This window comes from Salvelinus fontinalis, chromosome 14 (assembly GCF_029448725.1).
Source record: "Salvelinus fontinalis isolate EN_2023a chromosome 14, ASM2944872v1, whole genome shotgun sequence".
Taxonomy (NCBI): Eukaryota; Metazoa; Chordata; class Actinopteri; order Salmoniformes; family Salmonidae; genus Salvelinus; species Salvelinus fontinalis.
The window spans coordinates 40,617,239-40,637,830 of NC_074678.1; the positions used below are offsets into that span (position 1 = coordinate 40,617,239).

A 20,592-nucleotide genomic window follows, 5' to 3' on the forward strand; every position below is an offset into this window, starting at 1 on the left:
GAAGTTACATGTTGGAACTTATTCAACTAAGTCTACCATAACATTTCAGTGCACAATTTTTTTTCTACATTCAATTCTTCAAAATGTGTAAATAAGTCTAAAATTTAAAGTTGCAATTGAGATATTGGTCCTACTGATAGCAGTTATGTGAACATGTATTTCTGTATCACACATTCAACGTTATAACTAACTACACCACTAGAAGTCCTGCAGTATATGTTTCAGCATTATAAGACTTGAGAGGAAAACTTGATGTTCAAAGAAAATGTCTGTCAACAAGTGACATTCATTTGGTTTATTTCCATTTCAATGCTCCCTGATGAAAAGGCAAATTAACACGTGTTTATTGATTTAAAAGTTGGACATGTGACAGAAAATTACATACAGGCAATTCTACTAGAAAGGAGAGACATAAGGCATTATAGCCAACCATACAAAAGCAGCCTTCCTTTCTTAAAAATTCCACTGTCAACTACATTTTAGAGGCTTAATGGTTTGAGTAGAGTGAAGCAATGAAAACATCCTCCACCCTAGATATTGAGTGTTATTGTATATCAGCCCCCCTCCTCCTCAAAACAAGCAGGCTAAGTGTTGTCATTTAAAAGATGTTAGTTCTTCAGAATTAGTTGTTGGTTTTACATGGCGAGTTCCATTGAAATGATTGGCAGGACACAAGATGCATATTTACGTTTGCTTTCAACTGTAGTCGGACTACTGGATCAATTCATAGTATGATCTAATTACAGAGCGAACACAGTTGATGCATCTAACAATAGTGAAACAAAGTCCTTGATACAATTGGAAAAAGTCAAATTTTGACAAAAGTTTCTCTCTGCAAGTTTACTGTTTAGATGAGATTATTTTAGATTGAAAATGATCACAGCCACACTTTGGCATCTCTTTGAACCATAGGCGTAACAAAACCCCCCACTTAATATCAGCCCAAGTCAGTCACTACCCCGGGTCTCTGTTCTTGCTCCTTTCATGCCACACTCAGGACTGAGGACAGCAGCAAGGCAACCAGAAGCACAGGACAAACTGATCTCTCACCATTCCTTCTACAGGATTGGGTCACACGATCAGAACCTGAATTCAAAATAGGATTTTTGTCTATCACTTGGTAAAAGACATGAGCTTTGAGGTTAGAAGAGGATAGCATACAGACAAAAAAGGGAGAAAGGACTTATCTAGAAAGTCTGATTTTCTAGGAGATTTCTAAAACACATGGAGGAATAGAGACCGCAGCAGTTCAACAACCAGGACAAAAGAAAGATGAATGAGGGGTGGGGGTAGGAAGGTGGTATTGTGGGTCACAGGCTTTGGCAGCACGGTAGTTTGTTTTTCTGCCCATCGGTGGTGGGGGGGACACTGATGTCCACTACATTGTTGCCTGGAGACTCGTCATGTGCTGATCTGTCAGCTATCTGCTTCTGTGATACGATTCGGTGGATTTCTGTGGAGAAAATACAAATAAATCAGTTACTCATTATTAAATATGCCATTCCATTCATGTGTAAGAAATCAAACCATTTGACTTGAAACTAACTAATGTAAATAGCCTTGTATAGTGGCCCCTGCCCATTACCTGTGAGGATGTTCTTGAATGCCTCTTCTACATTAGTGGAGTCCAAAGCTGAGGTCTCAATAAATGATAGCGTATTCTTTTCTGAGGGAGAAAGAGAGAAAAGATTGAGTTGAGACAAACAGGGGTGTCTTCTTTGTCCCCGGAGTGAGCTGTCATCTACTCCAGTGTTTTTGTTGTTTACCTGCGAAGGCGCGAGCCTCGTCTGTGGGCACTGCCCTGAGGTGGCGCAGGTCACTCTTGTTGCCCACCAGCATGATGACGATGTTGTTATCAGCATGATCCCTCAGCTCCTTCAGCCAGCGCTCCACGTTTTCATAGGTTAGATGCTTGGCAATGTCGTACACTAGGAGAGCCCCCACTGCCCCCCGGTAGTACCTGATTGGGACAGAGCGGGGAGGATAGGAGGTCATAGGTTGTGAGACTAAGATAGAGAAAGATTTCAAACAATGGTTTCAGTACTATCAAAATATGCTAGTTCCATAAAGGGCAGGTTACAGCAAGACGAGCATCCTTAACATTATTGAGCAGTGAGCTCCCTCCTCCACTCACGCTGAGGTGATGGCTCTGTAGCGCTCCTGTCCAGCTGTATCCCAGATCTGGGCCTTTATCATCTTGCCGTCCACCTGGATGCTGCGGGTGGCGAATTCCACACCGATGGTGCTTTTGCTCTCCAGGTTGAACTCATTCCTTGTGAAACGGGACAGCAGGTTACTCTTCCCCACACCAGAGTCGCCGATCAGCACCACTGGCAAAAAAAAAAAAAAAATTATATTGGAACTGCAATGACAGGCTTCTATGTCAGTGGAAACAATTGGGGTTGATAGATGACTAGTACAGAGCTATATTTGTTCAACAATGACTAAATGGAAGCCCAAATCTACTGAGCATGTTTTTCCTGGTAGCTAGTCATTCAACCACTATCATGATAGATACAGTCATGATGACCTGGTGCAGATACTTAGAGAGGGGTCGAAATTTACCGAAGAATGATTACCTGGGAGGAAAATGGGAGAGGGTAATGCTTTTTCAATTTCAGTCAAGGGGAAAGTTTAGTTTTTTAATCAAGTCCAGGGGAGGATCATGTAATTTGCTATTTATTAAATTCCAATACTTCTCAATGTTTTGGAATTAGTTGATTAGGATTATATATGAACTCAGCAAAAAAAAGAAACGGCCCTTTTTCAGGACCCGGTCTTTCAAAGATAATTCATAAAAATCCAAATAACTTCACAGATCTTCATTGCAAATGCTTTAAAACACTGTTTCCCATGCTTGTTCAATGAACCATAAACAATTAATGAACATGCACCTGTGGAACGGTCGTTAACTTCTTATGGCTGCAATCCCGGTAACGGGATCGATATGACAATAACCAGTGAAAGTGCAGGGCGCAAAATTCAAAAAAACAGAAATATCATAATTAAAATTCCTCAGACATACATGTGTCTTATACCATTTTAAAAGGTCATCTTGTTGTTAATCCCAAAGTGTCCTATTTCAAATATGCTTTTCAGCGAAAGCACCACAAACGATTATGTTAGGTCACACCAAACCACAATAAGCACAGTAATTTTTCCAGCCAAAGATTGGAGTCACAAAAAGCACAAATAGAGATAAAATGAATCACTAACCTTTTATGATCTTTATCAGATGAAGGACTTCATGTTACACAATACATGTATGTTTTGTTTGATAAAGTTCATATTTATATAAAAAAATCTGAGTTTACATTGGCGCGTTACATTCACTAGTTCCAAAAACATCCAGTGATTTTGCATAGCCACATCGTTTCAACAGAAATACTCATCATAAATGTATATGATAATATACACATGGAATTATAGATATATAGATATACCCTTCCTTAATGCAACCGCTGTGTTAGATTTAAAAAAAACTTTACGGAAAAAGCAAACCATGCAATAATCTGAGACGGCGCTCAGAACAATAGTCAAATTAGCCGCCATGTTTGAGTCAACAGAAACCAGAAATTACATGATAAATATTCCCTTACCTTTGATGATCTTCATCAGAATGCACTCCCAGGTCTACAATAAATGCTTGATTTGTTTGATAATGTCCGTTATTTATGTCCAATTAGCTACTTTGGTTTGGTTTTTCCAACTGTTGTTTAGACAAATTATTTAAGTTAATTCACTGTATCAGAAGTTTACATACACTAAGTTGACTGTGCCTTTAAACAGCTTGTAAAATTCCAGAAAATTATGTCATGGCTTTAGAAGCTTCCGATAGGCTAATTGAATCATTTGAGTCAATTGGAGGTGTACCTGTGGATGTATTTCAAGGCCTACCTTCAAACTCAGTGCCTTTTTGCTTGACATCATAGGAAAATCAAAAGAAATCAGCCAAGACCTCAGATTTTTTTTTTTAGACCTCCACAAGTCTGGTTCATCCTTGGGAGCAATTTCCAAATGCCTGAAGGTACCACGTTCATCAATAGTACGCAAGTATAACAATAGTACGCAAACAATAGTACGCAAGTATAAACACCATGGGATCACGCAGCCTTCATACCGCTCAGGAAGGAAACATGTTGTCTCCTAGAGATGAACGTACTTTGGTGCGAAAAGTGCAAATCAATCCCAGAACAACAGCAAAGGACCTTGTGAAGATGCTGGAGGAAACAAGGCCAAAATTATCTATAGCCACAGTAAAACGAGTCCTATATCGACATAACCTGAAAGTCTGCTCAGCAAGGAAGAAGCCACTGCTCCAAAACCGCCATAAAAAAGCCGGACTACGGTTTGCAACTGCACATGGGGACAAAGATCGTACTTTTTGGAGCAATGTCCTCTGGTCTGATGAAACAAAAATAGAACTGTTTGGCCATAATGACCATCGTTATGTTTGGAGGAAAAAGGGGGAGGCTTGCAACCGTGAAGCACGGGGGTGGCAGCATCATGTTGTGGGGGTGCTTTGCTGCAGGAGGGACTGGTGCACTTCACAAAATAGATGGCATCATGAGGATGGAAAATTATGTGGATATATTGAAGCAACATCTCAAGACGTCAGTCAGGAAATTAAAGCTTGGTCGTAAATTGGGTCTTCCAAATGGACAATGACCCCAAGCATACAAAGTCAAGGTATTGGAGTGGCCATCACAAAGCCCTGACCTCAATCTTATAGAAAATGTGTGGGCAGAACTGAAAAAGCGTGTGCGAGCAAGGAGGCCTACTAACCTGACTCCGTTACACCAGCTCTGTCAGGAGGAATGGGCTAAAATTCACCCAACTTACTGTAGGAAGCTTGTGGAAGGCTACCCGAAACATTTGACCCAAGTTAAACAATTTTAAGGCAATGCTACCAAATACTAAGTGAGTGTATGTAAACTTCTGACCCACTGGGAATGTGATGAAAGAAATAAAAGCTGAAATAAATCATTCTCTCTACTATTATTCTGACATTTCACATTCTTAAAATAAAGTGGTGATCCTAACTGACCTACAACAGGGAATTTTTACTAGGATTAAATGTAAGGAATTGTGAAAAACTGAGTTTAAATGTATTTGGCTAAGGTGTATGTATACTTCCGACTTCAACTGTGTGTGTGTATACATATGCCCGATGTCACCCTTAATCTCTGACTCTCCTCTGGGTGCGAAACATCAAGTGCACTTATAGGCTATTTAGTTTGGTCTCAATCAAATGATCCATAGCCTATAGGCCAGGGGTATTCAACTCTTACCCTACGAGGTCCAAAGCCTGCTGGCTTTCTGTTCTACCTAATAATTAAAATAGCATAGACCAGGTCTAAATCAGTCCCTGGTTGGAGGGGAACGATGAAAATAAATACAGTGGAACTGTCTTCGAGGTCCAGAGTTGAGTTTAAAAGGCTATAGTCAATAAGGATGACCCCATTTAGTCGACTGATCGATTGTTTGGGCAACCAATATTTTTTTTGTCAAGCAGTGGCAAATATATTTATAAATAAATTATGGCACACGAGACACCTGTCTGATTCATGCCTGTCGGAGTGGACTAATCCATTGCGGAGGCCGCACGGATGACACACCAGTATCACCAGTAGTACATTTAGGGTGGGTTGCACCAACATGGTTTAAATTAATCTAGGATTAGAGCTAATCTAGGTTGTGTAAATCTAGGTTAATAATTAGAGATGTGTTGCACCACTTCATTTAGAATCTAGATCAGTAAATCTATGATGAACGGTTTTAAACTATGATTAGTGACATTACACCAATATGAGGTATTTTGTGATTTGAAACGAAATAGCTAGTCAACAAAGTCGCTGTTCCTTGATAAAATAATAACAAGGTTAGAACTACTGCAACTCCATCGTGAAATGTTCTCATGGGTTGGCTGACTTGAAATAAAATCCGTTATTTGCCAGTACTAGACAGAAAACTAATTAGTTAGCTACTGTAGCTGGCTAGTTTATTAACCAAGCTAGCTTGCATACAATATTATTGTCATTACTTAACGTTATTTAACCATTTATTATTTGTCCGATAGCCACTTGATCTTGGCACGTCAAAGAAATAAAAATAACTCGGAGCTGGAGGAGGAATTTAGTAATGTACTGGAGGATAAAAAGACAGACAACACGATTGTCAAAAAGACGACACCTGGGCCATTTTATGCGACAAATATAATGGATCGACGCGGAGGGAAAAAAATTAAATACGAAAGCCAAAAAGAATGAGGCAGAGGAGAGGCGGGGGCTATTTCAGACCGGAGCCAGAGGGCGGCCTCCGTCAAAGGGAATTGATCCTGTCATCCAGAAGATATGCGAAAAGATTCCCCAGCAGTTTGCCCCTCTCCATAACCCCTATGATGACGACGGACAACTTGACCCACCAATATTTAGTATGCATAAACAACGATGCACACTAAAACTAACATTAATACTACTTCACTACAATGTTACCGTTATCAGGCCCCTTACAGCATGTTGCATAACATCATCATTCTTATCAAGGCTGGGCATATCATAAGCCCTAATTCAATTGTTGTACAAAATGGGCACATAAATAGCCTACTAATAATGAGTTAATTATCATAAAACTCAATAGGATTTAACCGGTCTCTAATTATTCTCCGAGGAACTCGTTTTGGTCTCTCCACAGTAGATATGCTGCCATTATCAGTTAAACCATCTCATGTGGCAGTTTAGAATTAATTTCCAATTTAAGTTTAGATATTTTTTTATTTATTCATTGAGCAACACACGTAAAATTAATCTAGGTTTAAAGTGAAAACTAAACTTAGATAAGAGGAAGGATTTAATTTAAAACTAGGTTTAAAATTTTAGTGCAACAAGATAAATAGATTAACCTTGATTTAACACAGTTTGAGTTAATCGATGTTGGTGCAACCCACCCTTACCGTTAATTCCCATAATTTCGAATCGACGTTTGTCTGGTTACAGTAATTTGTGTTAATGTATTCAATATATTATTATTACTCTTACCGTTGTCATTGTAGGAGTGGACACGTTGTTGACAGCGAGCACAACCTAGGCTACGCTTGTGAGAAAAACATTAAAAAAAAATTAAAAAACGTAATTCCATTTACGAGTTGTCAATTTATTAAATTGGCAATCTTGAGTAAAGATACGCACTTGATTACGCATAGAGCTAGGTCTAGGCTACCTGGCCTGGGTGCAAATGTAGGTTTTTAAATGCGCCCATTTGGGGATCTGATATTATTTCTGATTGTCTTAACTCACCATCACTGTGGAGCTTCTCAACGTAATTTTTTCTTCGCCTCAAACAGCAAGTAAACAAAGTCTGTTTTTTCATCCATTGAGAATGACAATAGATCCTCAACGTAGCCTAAAAGGTGTCATGCTCTGATCTGGTGGAAACATAAAATAGTTACTTCTTATCCCTTGTGCAAATAGCTTACAGTTGTGTCTGTACAGAGCTCACTGGCCTGGGAAACTGAGGACCCAGAATATTTTATATAATGTTGCAAGTTTGCTAGCACCAGCTTCAGGCTGACCAAGTTAATAGTTAAAAAAGAAAATCAAAAATCCTTGCAGACAGGAAATGCATAGTCAATGTGATTCATAGAATATTTATTTTTAGGATATTTTCTATCTTTTTATTTGTTGGTTTTATGTAGGTTATTTTTATATATTGGCAATGGCAATAGAAGTTACTTTTAGATGGGTATCATTTTCATTTAACTAGTTTTGATTAACCACATGACATTGATTTTGAAATATGAAGATATTATAAAATGAAATTAAACTGTTCCACGAAAATGTGCATATGAAAATCATAACTGGCACGCCGTAGAATTGTTTCGATAACTTGGCACTCCAAATGGAAAAGGTTGCCGACCGCTGGTGTAGCCTATTACTGGCAACTTCAGGAGCTTAAAGGCAGAATCTGCAAAGGACAGCAGAATTGTTTTTTTTTATTATTATTATTTTATTTTTTTTACTTCTGGTTCGGCTATATTAGTCTCTGGCTCCCTCTTCAGTAATTTTCATTTTTAAAATTGCAGTGCTTAAAAGCATCAGAGAAGCTCAGTAGCCTACATAGTTGATTTTATTCAAAACATAGGGTGTGTCTATATGGAAAAATACACCAATCGATTTGACCAATCGATTGGTCGAAAGAATAGATGACTCTCGGTCGACCCAGATTTCTTTTGGTTGGGGACAGCCCTAATAGGTAATAACGTACAAAGTCCATGCTCGGAGAAGCACAGAGCAAAGTTGCATTTCTAAAATAGCTGCTGGGATGGTGTAAATACAACTAGTCTGCATTACACACTGCAAGGATATTCCAACACTGAGCCCCAGGTTGCTCTGCTCTTGCTTCTTGTGAGAAGCCTAACTGTCTGTGCTGTGTAGGCCTACAGTGGCAGTTCCGGAGAAGCAAAGGCTTCTTCCGAAAATATTTTTCTTATTAGATCTAGTAAAAAAATAAAATAAATGCACTCTTGCATGCGGACTAGTCTATGGCCTATGTTCTGTTCAGTTTGAGGAGAGCGCGAAGATACGGAGGATTGGAGGTCAACTTTGATAGCTTGCTATAGCTACTATAAATAATTTTATTAAAAATAAATGTTTCTAGCCCATGATGTATTTATCAGTTCTTATACAGCCTTATTCAAAAATGAAATAGTTTCCCCCCCTCAATCTACAAACTGAAAATAAACATTTGCATAAGTATTCAGACCCTTTACTCCATACTTTGTTGAAGCACCTTTGGCAGCGCTTATAGCCTAGAGAGTCTTCTTGGGTATGATCATGAGAGCTTGGCACACCTGTATTTGGGGAGTTTCTCCCGTTCTTCTCTGTAGATCCTCTCAAGTTCTGTCAGGATGGAGAAGGAGCGTAGCTGTACAGCTATTTTCAGGTCTCTCCAGAGATGTTCGATTGGATTCAAGTCTAGGCTCTGGCTGTGCCACTCAAGGACATTCAGAGACTTGTCCTGAAGCCACTCCTGCGTTGTCTTGGCTGTGTGCTTAGGGTTGTTGTCCTGTTGGAAGGTGATCCTTTGCCACAGTCGGAGGTCCTGAGCGCTCTGGAGCAGGTTTTCATCAAGGATCTCTGTACTTTGCTCCATTCATCTTTCCCTCGATCCTGACTAGTCTCCCAGTCCCTGCCGCTGAAAAACATCCCCACAGCATGATGCTGCCACCACCATGCTTCACGGTAGGGATGGTGCCAGGTTTCATCCAGACGTAACAGTTGACATCCAGGCCAAAGAGTTCAATCTTGGTTTCATCAGACCTGAGAATCTTGTTTCTCATGGTCTGAGAGTCCTTTAGGTGCCTTTTGGCAAAGTCCATGTGGTCTGTCATGTGCCTTTTACTTAAGAGTGGCTTAAGAGTGGCTTCCGTCTGGCCACTCTACCATAAAAGGCCTAATTGGTGGAGTGCTTCAGAGATGGTTGTACTTCCAGAAGCTTTAAGAATGATGGAGGCCACTGTGTTCTCGGGGACCTTCAATGCTGCAGACATTTTTTTGGTACCCTTCCCCAGATATGTGCCTCAACACAATCCTGTCTCAGAGCTTTCCAAATCATGTTCAATCAATTGAAGTTACAACAGGGGGACTTGAGTCTCATAGCAAAGGGTCTGAATACTTATGTAAATATGGTATTTATTTTTTAATAAATTAGCAAAAAAAAAATCTCAAAACCAGTTTTTGCTTTGTCATTATGGGATATTGTTTGTAGATGGATAAAAAAATAGGTTAAACGCAGCCTTAAAGTATGGGACCTGTTAATGATGGGTCGCGACGTGCCAGAGTAAATGTATAATTATTTCATGAATTACTGGAATTGATTTGGTCAAGTGCAACTGTACTCTCGGTTCAGTGCGCTCTATGCTTAGCAGCGGTCTCCAGGGTTGCCAGGTCAAGCTAAAATTTCTAACCAATGACAACTCAAAACCTGCCCAAAAGGCCTGAAACTAGCCACATTTATACAATAAACCATTTTTCGATAACATTATCGAGCAAGTTAGCCGACACGGGATAAGTGTCCCTAAACCGGGATGATTGTTGCTAACGTGCGCTAATGTGACTAGAATGACGTTGTATACAACAGCCAACTTTCTGGGACAGACATGGCTTATATGGGCAGAAAGCTTAAATTATTGTTAATCTAACGGCAGTGTCTAATTAACAGTAGCCATTACAGTGAAAAAAAAATACCATGCTTTGTTTGAGGAGAGTGCACAACAACAAAAAACGTTTCATGGCAACTCGTTTGACATATTCACCTCTGAAGGTAAATAATGTACTTACATTCAGTAATCTTGCTCTGATTTGTCCTCCTGAGAGTCCCAGAGATATAAATGTAGCATAGTTTTGTTTGATAAAATACATTTTTATGTTAATGTAGGAACTGGGGTCTACAGATTGACACCACTGCTGACTCTGGCTCCACACCCACCCTGCCATCTAGTTGTGTGAATGTTAGTGTATAAGCTAATGATCCATCATGTATGGCATTCCTGGGAGTGTGTAAAAAAAAAAAAAAAAAAAATGTTTTTATTACCATAGCATTTTTATATGTTCTATAGGCAAACTCCTGGCAGACTTAATACAAGATATTGTACAGTAATGTTATTCTTCACTGGATCAGTCTGAAACTTTGCACACACTGCTGCCATCTGGTGGTCAAAATCTAAAACTACTCTTGCATTTGAAAGAGGATCCATAAAAAATAAAAATAAAATTCATCACAACTTTTACCAGATCTAATGGGTTATATTCTCCTACATTTCCACAAACTTCAAAGTGTTCCCTTTCAAATGGTATCAAGAATATGCATATCCCTGCTTCAGGTCCTGAGCTACAAGCAGTTAGCCAAATCTATGTAATTTTAGGGGTAAACTGGGAAGAAAAAAAGGGTATGATCCTTTAAGAATATCGACTTAAATTGTCAAGACAGAAGCAAAATTCGATTTATCAAAATAACAATTGTGAACTATGACATAATAAGCAAAAAATAAATATGAGAGAGAAATGCCATTTATTTAATTAGGCAAGTCAGTTATGAACAAATTCTTATTTACAATGACGGCCTACCCCGGCCAAACCCTAACGACGCTGGGCCAATTGTGCGCCGCCCTTTCTGATACAACCTGGAATAGAACTAGGGTCTGTAGTGATGCCTCTAGCACTGAGATACAGTGCCTTAAACCGCCTCGCCACTCGGGAGCCCATGGCGGCCGTGGTGCAAGTATACCCAAAACCCGCAACCAATACATTTTTCACCCACGACACAGTTTTCCAAGTAGCCCAATATCAGGAAAACCGCAGACATGGCAACCCTGGGTGTCTCTGCTCAGTTTGGCAGCTGCGCAAGTGGGTGGAAAATGCCATTGTGCTTCGGGGTTTACCAGATCTTTTACGGACGTTTTCTGGAAGATTAGTCCGCGACCCACACGCTGCGGCACTGTCATTCAGCAGCAGTCGATGCACTTTCAGCCACTAACTTGTCAATCCCATTCGCCGTCACTCACCGCTGTCATCAAATGGACTCAAGCTAGCCACAAGAGGGCCACCATTGTTCCTGTTCCCAAGAAAGCTAAGGTAACTGAGCTAAACGACTACCGCCCCGTAGCACTCACTTCCGTCATCATGAAGTGCTTTGAGAGACTAGTCAAGGACCATATCACCTCCACCCTACCTGACACACTAGACCCACTCCAATTTGCTTACCGCCCCAATAGGTACACAGACGACGCAATCGCAACCACACTGCCCTAACCCATCTGGACAAGAGGAATACCTATGTGAGAATGCTGATCATCGACTACAGCTCAGCATTTAACACCATAGTACCCTCCAAACTCGTAATCAAGCTCGAGACCCTGGGTCTCGACCCCGCCCTGTGCAACTGGGTACTGGACTTCCTGACGGGCCGCCCCCAGGTGGTGAGGGTAGGTAACAACATCTCCACCCAGCTGATCCTCAACACTGGGGCCCCACAAGGGTGCGTTCTGAGCCCTCTCCTGTACTCCCTGTTCACCCACGACTGCGTGGCCATGCACGCCTCCAACTCAATCATCAAGTTTGCGGACGACACTACAGTGGTAGGCTTGATTACCAACAACGACGAGACGGCCTACAGGGAGGAGGTGAGGGCCCTCGGAGTGTGGTGTCAGGAAAATAACCCCACACTTACCAAAAGGAGATGATTGTGGACTTCAGGAACCGGCAGAGGGAGCACCCCCTTATCCACATCGACGGGACAGTAGTGGAGAGGGTAGTAAGTTTTAAGTTCCTCGGCGTACACATCACGGACAAACTGAATTGGTCCACCCACACAGACAGCGTTGTGAAGAAGGCGCAGCAGCGCCTCTTCAATCTCAGGAGGCTGTAGAAATTTGGCTTGTCAGAGGGTAGTGAGGTCTGCACAACGCATCACCGGGGGCAAACTACCTGCCCTCCAGGACACCTACACCACCCGATGTCACAGGAAGGCCAAAAAGATCATCAAGGACAACAACCACCCGAGCCACTGCCTGTTCACCCCGCTATTATCCAGAAGGTGAGGTCAGTACAGGTGCATCAAAGCAGGGACCGTGAGACTGAAAAACAGCTTCTATCTCAAGGCCATCAGACTGTTAAACAGCCACCACTAACATCGAGTGGCTGCTGCCAACATACTGACTCAACTCCAGCTCACTTTAATAATGGAAATTGATGGGAATTGATCAAAAATGTATCACTAGCCACTTTAAAAAATGCCACTTAATATAATCTATATGTATATACTGTACTCTATATCATCTACTGCATCTTGCCATCTTTATGTAATACATGTATCACTAGCCACTTTAAACTATGCACTTTTATGTTTACATACCCTACATTACTCATGTCATAAGTATATACTGTACTCGATACCATCTACTGCATCTTGCCTATGCTGTTCTGTACCATCACTCATTCATATATCTTTATGTACATATTCTTTATCCCTTTACACTTGTGTGTATAAGGTAGTAGTTGTGGAACTGTTAGGTTAGATTACTCGTTGGTTATTACTGCATTGTCGGAAGTAGAAGCACAAGCATTTCACTACACTCGCATTAACATCTGCTAACCATGTGTATGTGTGACAAATAAAATTTGATTTCTGACTAAGTTCAATTGTCATGAAACGCAAATACAGCGATGAGTTTCTCTCTTGGTTTAATACAAACTTTGAGAAATAACGAGAAGCGCACACTCGTTTTGTGCGGGAAGTGCTTAGTAATGGGTCTCAAAATGAACAAAATAAAAACATCCTGACCAAACATTCACAACATGACGGTAAACCCAAGGAGTTATAACAGATCAGGGCAGAATGCCTCAAACAGTGCTCTGACAGTGGAAGAGTAAGTGAGCAAGCAAGGCATTGTTGTCACTTTGTAACAGGTGATGATGATAAGCTTAAATAAAGGAGTACTGTCTCATAGTAGTTGATGCGAGTTTCTCTTTCAAACAATCCCCTTGTACACAGCTAATAGCTAGCGTTAACCAAAGCAAGCTAGCTAGCTACTAAGTAACAGTACATATGAACAATGATCAGGCCTACTGTACATCTTACTGTAGAAATTGTTGAAAACAAGTCTAGGTTGGAACTGTTGCTGTTAATATACAGTTGAAGTCAGAAGTTTACATACACTTAGGTTGGAGTCATTAAAACTCATTTTTAAATCTTTGCTTGACATCATAGGAAAATCAAAAGAAATCAGCCAAGATCTCAGAAAACAAATTGTAGACCTCCACAAGTCTGGTTCATCCTTGGGAGCATTTTCAAATGCCTGAAGGTGCCACGTTCATCTGTACAAACAATAGTACGCAAGTATAAACACCATGAGATCACGCAGCCGTCATAGCGCTCAGGAAGGAGACGCGTTCTGTCTCCTAGAGATGAACGTTCTTTGGTGTCGAAATGTGCAAATCAATCCCAGAACAACAGCAAAGAACCTTGTGAAGTTGCTGGAGGAAACAGGTACAAAATTATCTATATCCACAGTAAAACAAGTCCTATATTAACAGAACCTGAAAGGCCGCGCCGCAAGGAAGAAGCCACTGCTCCAAAACCTCCATAAAAAAGCCAGACTATGGTTTGCAACTGCACATTGGGACAAATATCGTACTTTTGGAGAATTATCCTTTGGTCTGATGAAACAAAAATAGAACTGTTTGGCCGTAATAATGTTAGGAGGGACTGGTGCACTTCACAAAATTGATGGCATCATGAAGATGGAAAATTATGTTGATATATTGAAGCAACATCTAAAGACGTCAGTCAGGAAATTAAAGCTTGGTCACAAATGGGTCTTCCAAATGGACAATGACCAAGCATACTTCCAAAGTTGTGGCAAAATGGCTTAAGGACAACAAAGTGAAGGTATTGGAGTGGCCACCACAAAGCCCTGACCTCAATCCTACATAAAATGTGTGGGTAGAACTGAAAAGGCGTGTGATCAAGGAGGCCTACAAACCTGACTCAGTTACACCAGCTCTGTCAGGAGGAATGGGCCAAAGTTCACCCAACTTATTGTGGGAAGCTTGTGGAAGGCTACCCAAAACGTTTGACCCAAGTTAAACAATTTAAAGGCAATGCTACCAAATACTAATTGAGTATATGTAAACTTCTGACCCACTAGGAATGTGATGAAAGAAATAAAAGCGTAAATAAATCATTCTCTACTATTATGACACTTCACATTCTTAAAATAAAGTGGTGATCCTAACTGACCTAAGACAGTGAATTTTTACTAGGATTAAAATGTCAGGAATGTGAAAAACTAAGTTTAAATGTATTCTGCTAAGGTGTATGTAAACTTCCGACTTCAACTGTACAATGAATAATTTTTATTCTGAACTTGAATAAAGTGATTGTAAGAATGCTGTTCATTGATTATAGCTCAGCATGCAACGCCATAGTACCCTCCAAGTTCATCATTAAGCTCTAGGCATTGCCCGGTCTGAACCCCGCCCTGTGTAACTGGGTCCTGGACTTCCTGATGGGCCGCCTCCAGGTGGTGAAGGTAGGAAACAACACCTGCACTTCGCTGATCCTCAACACTGGGGCCCCACAAGGGTGTGTGCTCAGCCCTCTCCTGTACTCCCTGTTCACCCATGACTGTGTGGCCACACACGCCTCCAACTCAATCATCAAGTTCGCAGACGACACAACAGCAGTAGGCTTGATTACCAACAATGAGACAGCCTACAGGGAGGAGGAAAATAACCTCTCACCCAATGTCAACAAAACAAAAGAGATGATGGTGGACTTCAGGAAACAGCAGAGGGTGCACCCCCCTATCCACATCGACGGGACCGCAGTGGAGAAGGTGGAAAGCTTCAAGTTCCTCGGCATACACATCACTGAAACGGTCCACCCACACAGACAGTGTGGTGAAGAAGGCACAACACCGCCTCTTCAACCTCAGGAGGCTGAAGAAAAGAAAATAACTAAAACCCTCAAACTTTTACAGGATGCACAATTGAGAGCATCCTGTCGGGCTGTATCACTGCCTGGTACAGCAACTGCACCGCCCGCAACCGCAGGGCTCTCCAGAGTGTAGTGCGGTCTGCCCAACGCATCACCGGGGGCAAACTACCTGCCCTCCAGGACACCTACATCACCCGATGTCACAGGCAAAAAAGATTATCAAGGACAATAACCATCCGAGCCACTGCCTGTTCACCCCGCTATCAGCCAGAAGGCGAGGTCAGTACAGGTGCATCCATGCTGGGACCGAGAGACTGAAAAACAGCTTTTATCTCAAGGCCATCCGACTGTTAAATAGCCATCACTAGCACATAGAGGCTGCTGCCTATATACATAGACTTGAAATCATTGGCCACTTAAATAAACCGGAACACTAGTCACTTTAATAATGTTTACATATTTTGCATTACTCATCTCATGTATATACCGTATTCCATTCTACTGTATCTTAAGTCTTTGCCGCTCATTGCTTGTCCATATATTCATAATGCCATTCCTTTACTTAGATTTTTTGTTTATTGGGTATATGTTGTGAAACTGTTAGATATTACTGCACTGTTGGAGCTAGAAACAGGTATTTCGCTACACCCGCAATAACATCTGCTAAACATGTGTATGTGACCAATACATTTTGATTTGAAGCCAGATGCTTTTTGAGGCAAACACTCATAGTTCTGGGTTGCTCATCTACAGCAGGAAGCGTTCTCTTGTCTGACTGAGAAAGCAGTAGATGTTCTGATCCGGTTTGGATCACATTTCTACAGCAAGATGTACAGTTGGCCTGAATTTTTCATATGTACAATTACTTTGGATTGCACTATCAAAAACTGAGCCTGTGTGTGTTCTGTTATACATCTGTGAGATGTGATCAGTCAGTTTATTCTGGGTCAGAATGAAAATTATTTATTGTATTTTAACTGCAACAGTTCCAACCTAGACAGATATATGAGAGTGTTTTTATTGGGGGAAAATAAACATGAATAGCTATTTATATGGGTATTTCATTTCATTGTTATTTGTCAATACTGCATTTGTTTTAGGCATAAGGGCAATGAAATGTACCAGTATTTACAAATAGTTGCATGTTTTCATAAGCTTGGGTCCCAGGAAAACACAGAATAAAAATTTTAAAAACCTGCTGTAACGTAACAAAATGTCAAGTCTGAATACTTTCCGAATGCCCTGTATATAAAGTGATCTATTAGAGCACTTTGGTCCCCGATGCTTTATGCTAGAAACAAGCTGTAAAATACAGGGAAAGATGCGACTCCAATGTATATGGGAATATCCTTGTGTCATTTCTTTGACATTGAGGCTGAGCTACAACCTTCTATAGCCGAGGAGACAAAAAAAAAGAGACTTTGCTTGGAAGTAATCTAATTATGTCACTATCAACTGATTAAGCTATTCACTTTCTGTACAATAGTAGATTCTTAAACCCATACAGCTTTTAGGGAAACACTTGTGACCTTCCCCTTGGTTTGTGCCGTGGCGGAGATCTTTGTGGGCTATACTCGGCCTTGTCTCAGGATTGTAAGTTGGTGGTTGAAGATATCCCTCTAGTGGTGCGGGGGCTGTGCTTTGGCAAAGTGGGTGGGGTTATATCCTTCCTGTTTGGCCCTGTCCGGGGGTATCATCGGATGGGGCCACAGTGTCTCCTGATCCCTCCTGTCTCAGCCTCCAGTATTTATGCTGCAGTAGTTTATGTGTCGGGGGGCTAGGGTCAGTTTGTTATATCTGGAGTACTTCTGTCTTATCCGGTGTCCTGTGTGAATTTAAGTATGCTCTCTCTAATTCTCTCCTTCTCTCTTTCTTTCTCTCTCTCGGAGGACCTGAGCCCTAGGGCCATGTGTCAGGACTACCGGGCATGATGACTCCTTGCTGTCCCCAGTCCACCTGGCCTTGCTGCTTTTCCAGTTTCAACTGTTCTGCCTGCGGCAATGGAACCCTGACCAGTCCACCGGACGTGCTACCTGTCCCAGGCCTGCTGTTTTCAACTCTCTAGAGACAGCAGGAGCGGTAGAGATACTCTTAATGATCGGCTATGAAAAGCCAACTGACATTTACTCCTGAGGTGCTGACTTGCTACACCCCCGATAACTACTGTGATTATTATTATTTGACCATGCTGGTCATTTATGAACATTTGAACATCTTGGCCATGTTCTGTTATAATCTCCACCCAGCACAGCCAGAAGAGGACTGGCCACCCCTCATAGCCTGGTTCCTCTCTAGGTTTCTTCCTAGGTTTTGGCCTTTCTAGGGAGTTTATCCTAGCCACCGTGCTTCTACACCTGCATTGCTTGCTGTTTGGGGTTTTAGGCTGGGTTTCTGTACAGCACTTCGAGATATTAGCTGATGTACGAAGGGCTATATAAATAAATTTGATTCGATTCTCTCGTTGGGTTAAGCCACGGAAGAACAGTAGCCAGCAGTTAAAGTTTACATTTTTCTGAGTCGGTAGACCTATTGTCTGGGGTGGAAAGGTGGACCTAACTTTTGAAAGTACCATGCTCAGATTCCTAATGATTTCTCAGATGTAATTAATGGCAAACAGGGACAGTTTCGTTGCTAACAAAACACAGATTTGGCATTGGAGAAATATGATAAGATTAACTAATAGGCCTCTCTGTCCATTCTTAGCCTGTAATTTCTGTAATTTGTGCACTATTTAAGCAATAAGGCCCGAAGGGGTGTGGTATATGGCCAATATACCATGGCTAAGGGCTGTTCTTATCCACGATGCAACACGGGAGTTCCTGGACACAGCCCTTAGCCTTGGTTTATTGGCCATATATCACAAACCCCAAGGTGCCTTACTGCTATTATAAACTGGTTACCAATGTAATTAGAGCCGTAAAAATAAATGCTTTGTCATACCCGTGGTATACGATCTGATATACCACGGCTGTCAGCCAATCAGGAGATGGAGGAGAAGGAGATGATTGTGGACTACAGGAAAAGGAGGATGGGGTTGTAGTGGAGCAGGTTGAGAGTTTCAAGTTCCTTGGTGACCACATCACCAACAATCTAGAATGGTCCAAACATACCAAGACAGTCGTGAAGAGGGCACAACAAAGCCTATTCCGCCTCAGGAAACTAAAAAGATTTGGCACAGGTCCTCAGCTCCTCAAAAGGTTCTACAGCTGCAACATCGAGAGCATCCTGACTGGTTGCATTACTGCCTGGTACGGCAATTGCTCCGCCTCCGACCGCAAGGCACTACAGAGGGTAGTGCGTACGGCCCAGTACATCACTGGGGCTAAGCTGCCTGCCATCCAGGGCCTCTACACCAGGCGGTGTCAGAGGAAGGCCCTAAAAATTGTCAAAGACCCCAGCCATAGACTGTTCTCTCTACTACTGCATGGCATGCGGTACCGGAGTGCCAAGTCTAAGACAAAAAGGCTTCAACAGTTTTTACCCCCAAGCCATAAGATTCCTGCTACTCTCTGTTTATCATACATGCATAGTCATTTTAACCATATGTACATACTACCTCAATCAGCCTGTCTAACCAGTGCCTGTATGTACCCTCGCTACTGTTACAGCCTCCCTACTGTTTTTTTCACTTAACTTTTACTGTTGTTTTATTTCTTTACTTACCTATTGTTCACCTAATACCTTTTTTGCACTATTGGTTAGAGCCTGTAAGTAAGCGTTTTGCTGTAATGTCTACTACACCTGTTGTATTCGGCGCACGTGACAAATAAACATTGATTTGATCAGCATTCAGGGCTCGAACCACACAGTTAATAATAAAAATATTCTGCTAATATGTAAAATGACGTAGAACCGCATGAAATGTTTATAGAAAGACTATTTTTTCTCTGACCTGCAAATACAATGATAGATTCATGCAATGTTTTTACTGTAAAATACATATTTCCACCCACAACCTGGTCCACAGCCCTGTGCACGATCAAAATTCCTGCGTTGCCATGTGATGCTTACCGGATGATGGAACAGTTGCTAAAACTGCATATCTAAGGCTCTGGTCTGTCCAAGAAGTGAGGGGTAAACATGTTCTCTGGTATCCACTTTTTAAAAAATTATTATTTTGGGTATAGGGGATGGTCACTTGTTTAGGTAAGCAAATTAATTTTAATTTACAAAAGGTCCTATTTTATTCATGTCACCCTTATTATAAATAATGTTCACTCCCCTTGGGCAAAGTTATTTGTGAGAGAAAACATTTCATATATTGGATACAGACGTTTTCAGTCATAATGGTTCTTTATATTTCAGACAAGTGGTGACCAAGCTATACTAACATCGTAGTTACCAATATACTGCAGTCTGTTATGGCTAGCCTAGTACATCGCAAGTGGCTTTGGCTAACATAACACCAAATATTTATAACTGTGCTCATACCAGCTGATTGTCATACATTAGCAAACTAACGTTACATACATAGTTTGCTAGTTAACGTTAGCTTTTTGCTATCCACTCCAGTAGAATAAAGGAGAACTAGCTAAATCTTATAAACGTTTATAACTAGTAGCTATTTTTCTCCACATTGTCTATATGTAGCTTACATTAGCTAACAAACTAAAAATTCTGATGAGACGCTTATTAGGCCACAGATAACCGCTTGTTAGCTAGCTTGCTAACAGGTTAGCAAGCTAGTTTGGCTAACGTTAGCTAGCTGAACAGTAAGTTAAGGCAGTGGAGACGTCATCATCTGCTTTGAACTTCAACTACTGAGAAAACAAGTAAATGGTCCCCTAACTACTAAACTTCTGGAGCGCGTCTTACCTTTGAATAAATAGTCGTATTCGTCGTCTCGGGTTCCCATTTTGACGATTCCCACTTTATGAAAATATTAGACTGCCAAAGAAATTCTCCGGACTCCTAAATGCAGTAAAACAGTCTCGGGAAGGAATTCGCACGTGAGCTGAGGGACAACTGCTTTGACCAATTAGAGGTACATCTCTGTTAATTGATAGATACATTGGCAAATAATACCCTTCACCATGTAATATTGACCAATGGCCATAGGTAGGGGCGTGATCAGATCGAGAAAAAAAACTCTGCAAA

At 41.2% G+C, this 20,592-nt stretch overlaps 1 protein-coding gene across 1 annotated transcript; it reads right to left on the reverse strand.

Annotated features, from left to right (window-relative positions):
• Positions 1-255: 255 nt before the first annotated feature.
• On the reverse strand, positions 256-20,449 carry LOC129810851 (ras-related protein Rab-11B-like). Its single transcript, XM_055861792.1, has 5 exons — positions 20,311-20,449; positions 2,135-2,330; positions 1,767-1,960; positions 1,586-1,666; positions 256-1,453 (listed from the first exon to the last, which is right to left on the reverse strand). Exons 1-5 carry the CDS (start codon positions 20,348-20,350, stop codon positions 1,311-1,313), a joined length of 654 nt encoding a protein of 217 aa, XP_055717767.1. The 5' UTR covers positions 20,351-20,449; the 3' UTR covers positions 256-1,310.
• Between the last annotated feature and the right edge of the window lie 143 nt (positions 20,450-20,592).

Bases quoted from the DNA above. Each gene is read 5' to 3' on its own strand.
- LOC129810851 (XM_055861792.1), bottom strand. From the start codon at position 20,350: ATGGGAACCCGAGACGACGAATACGACTATTTATTCAAAG. The intron at 2,331-20,310 runs GTAAGACGCGCT...TTTTTTTGCCAG, and splicing joins ATACGACTATTTATTCAAAG to TGGTGCTGATCGGCGACTCT. The intron at 1,961-2,134 runs GTGAGTGGAGGA...TGTCCCAATCAG, and splicing joins TACAGAGCCATCACCTCAGC to GTACTACCGGGGGGCAGTGG.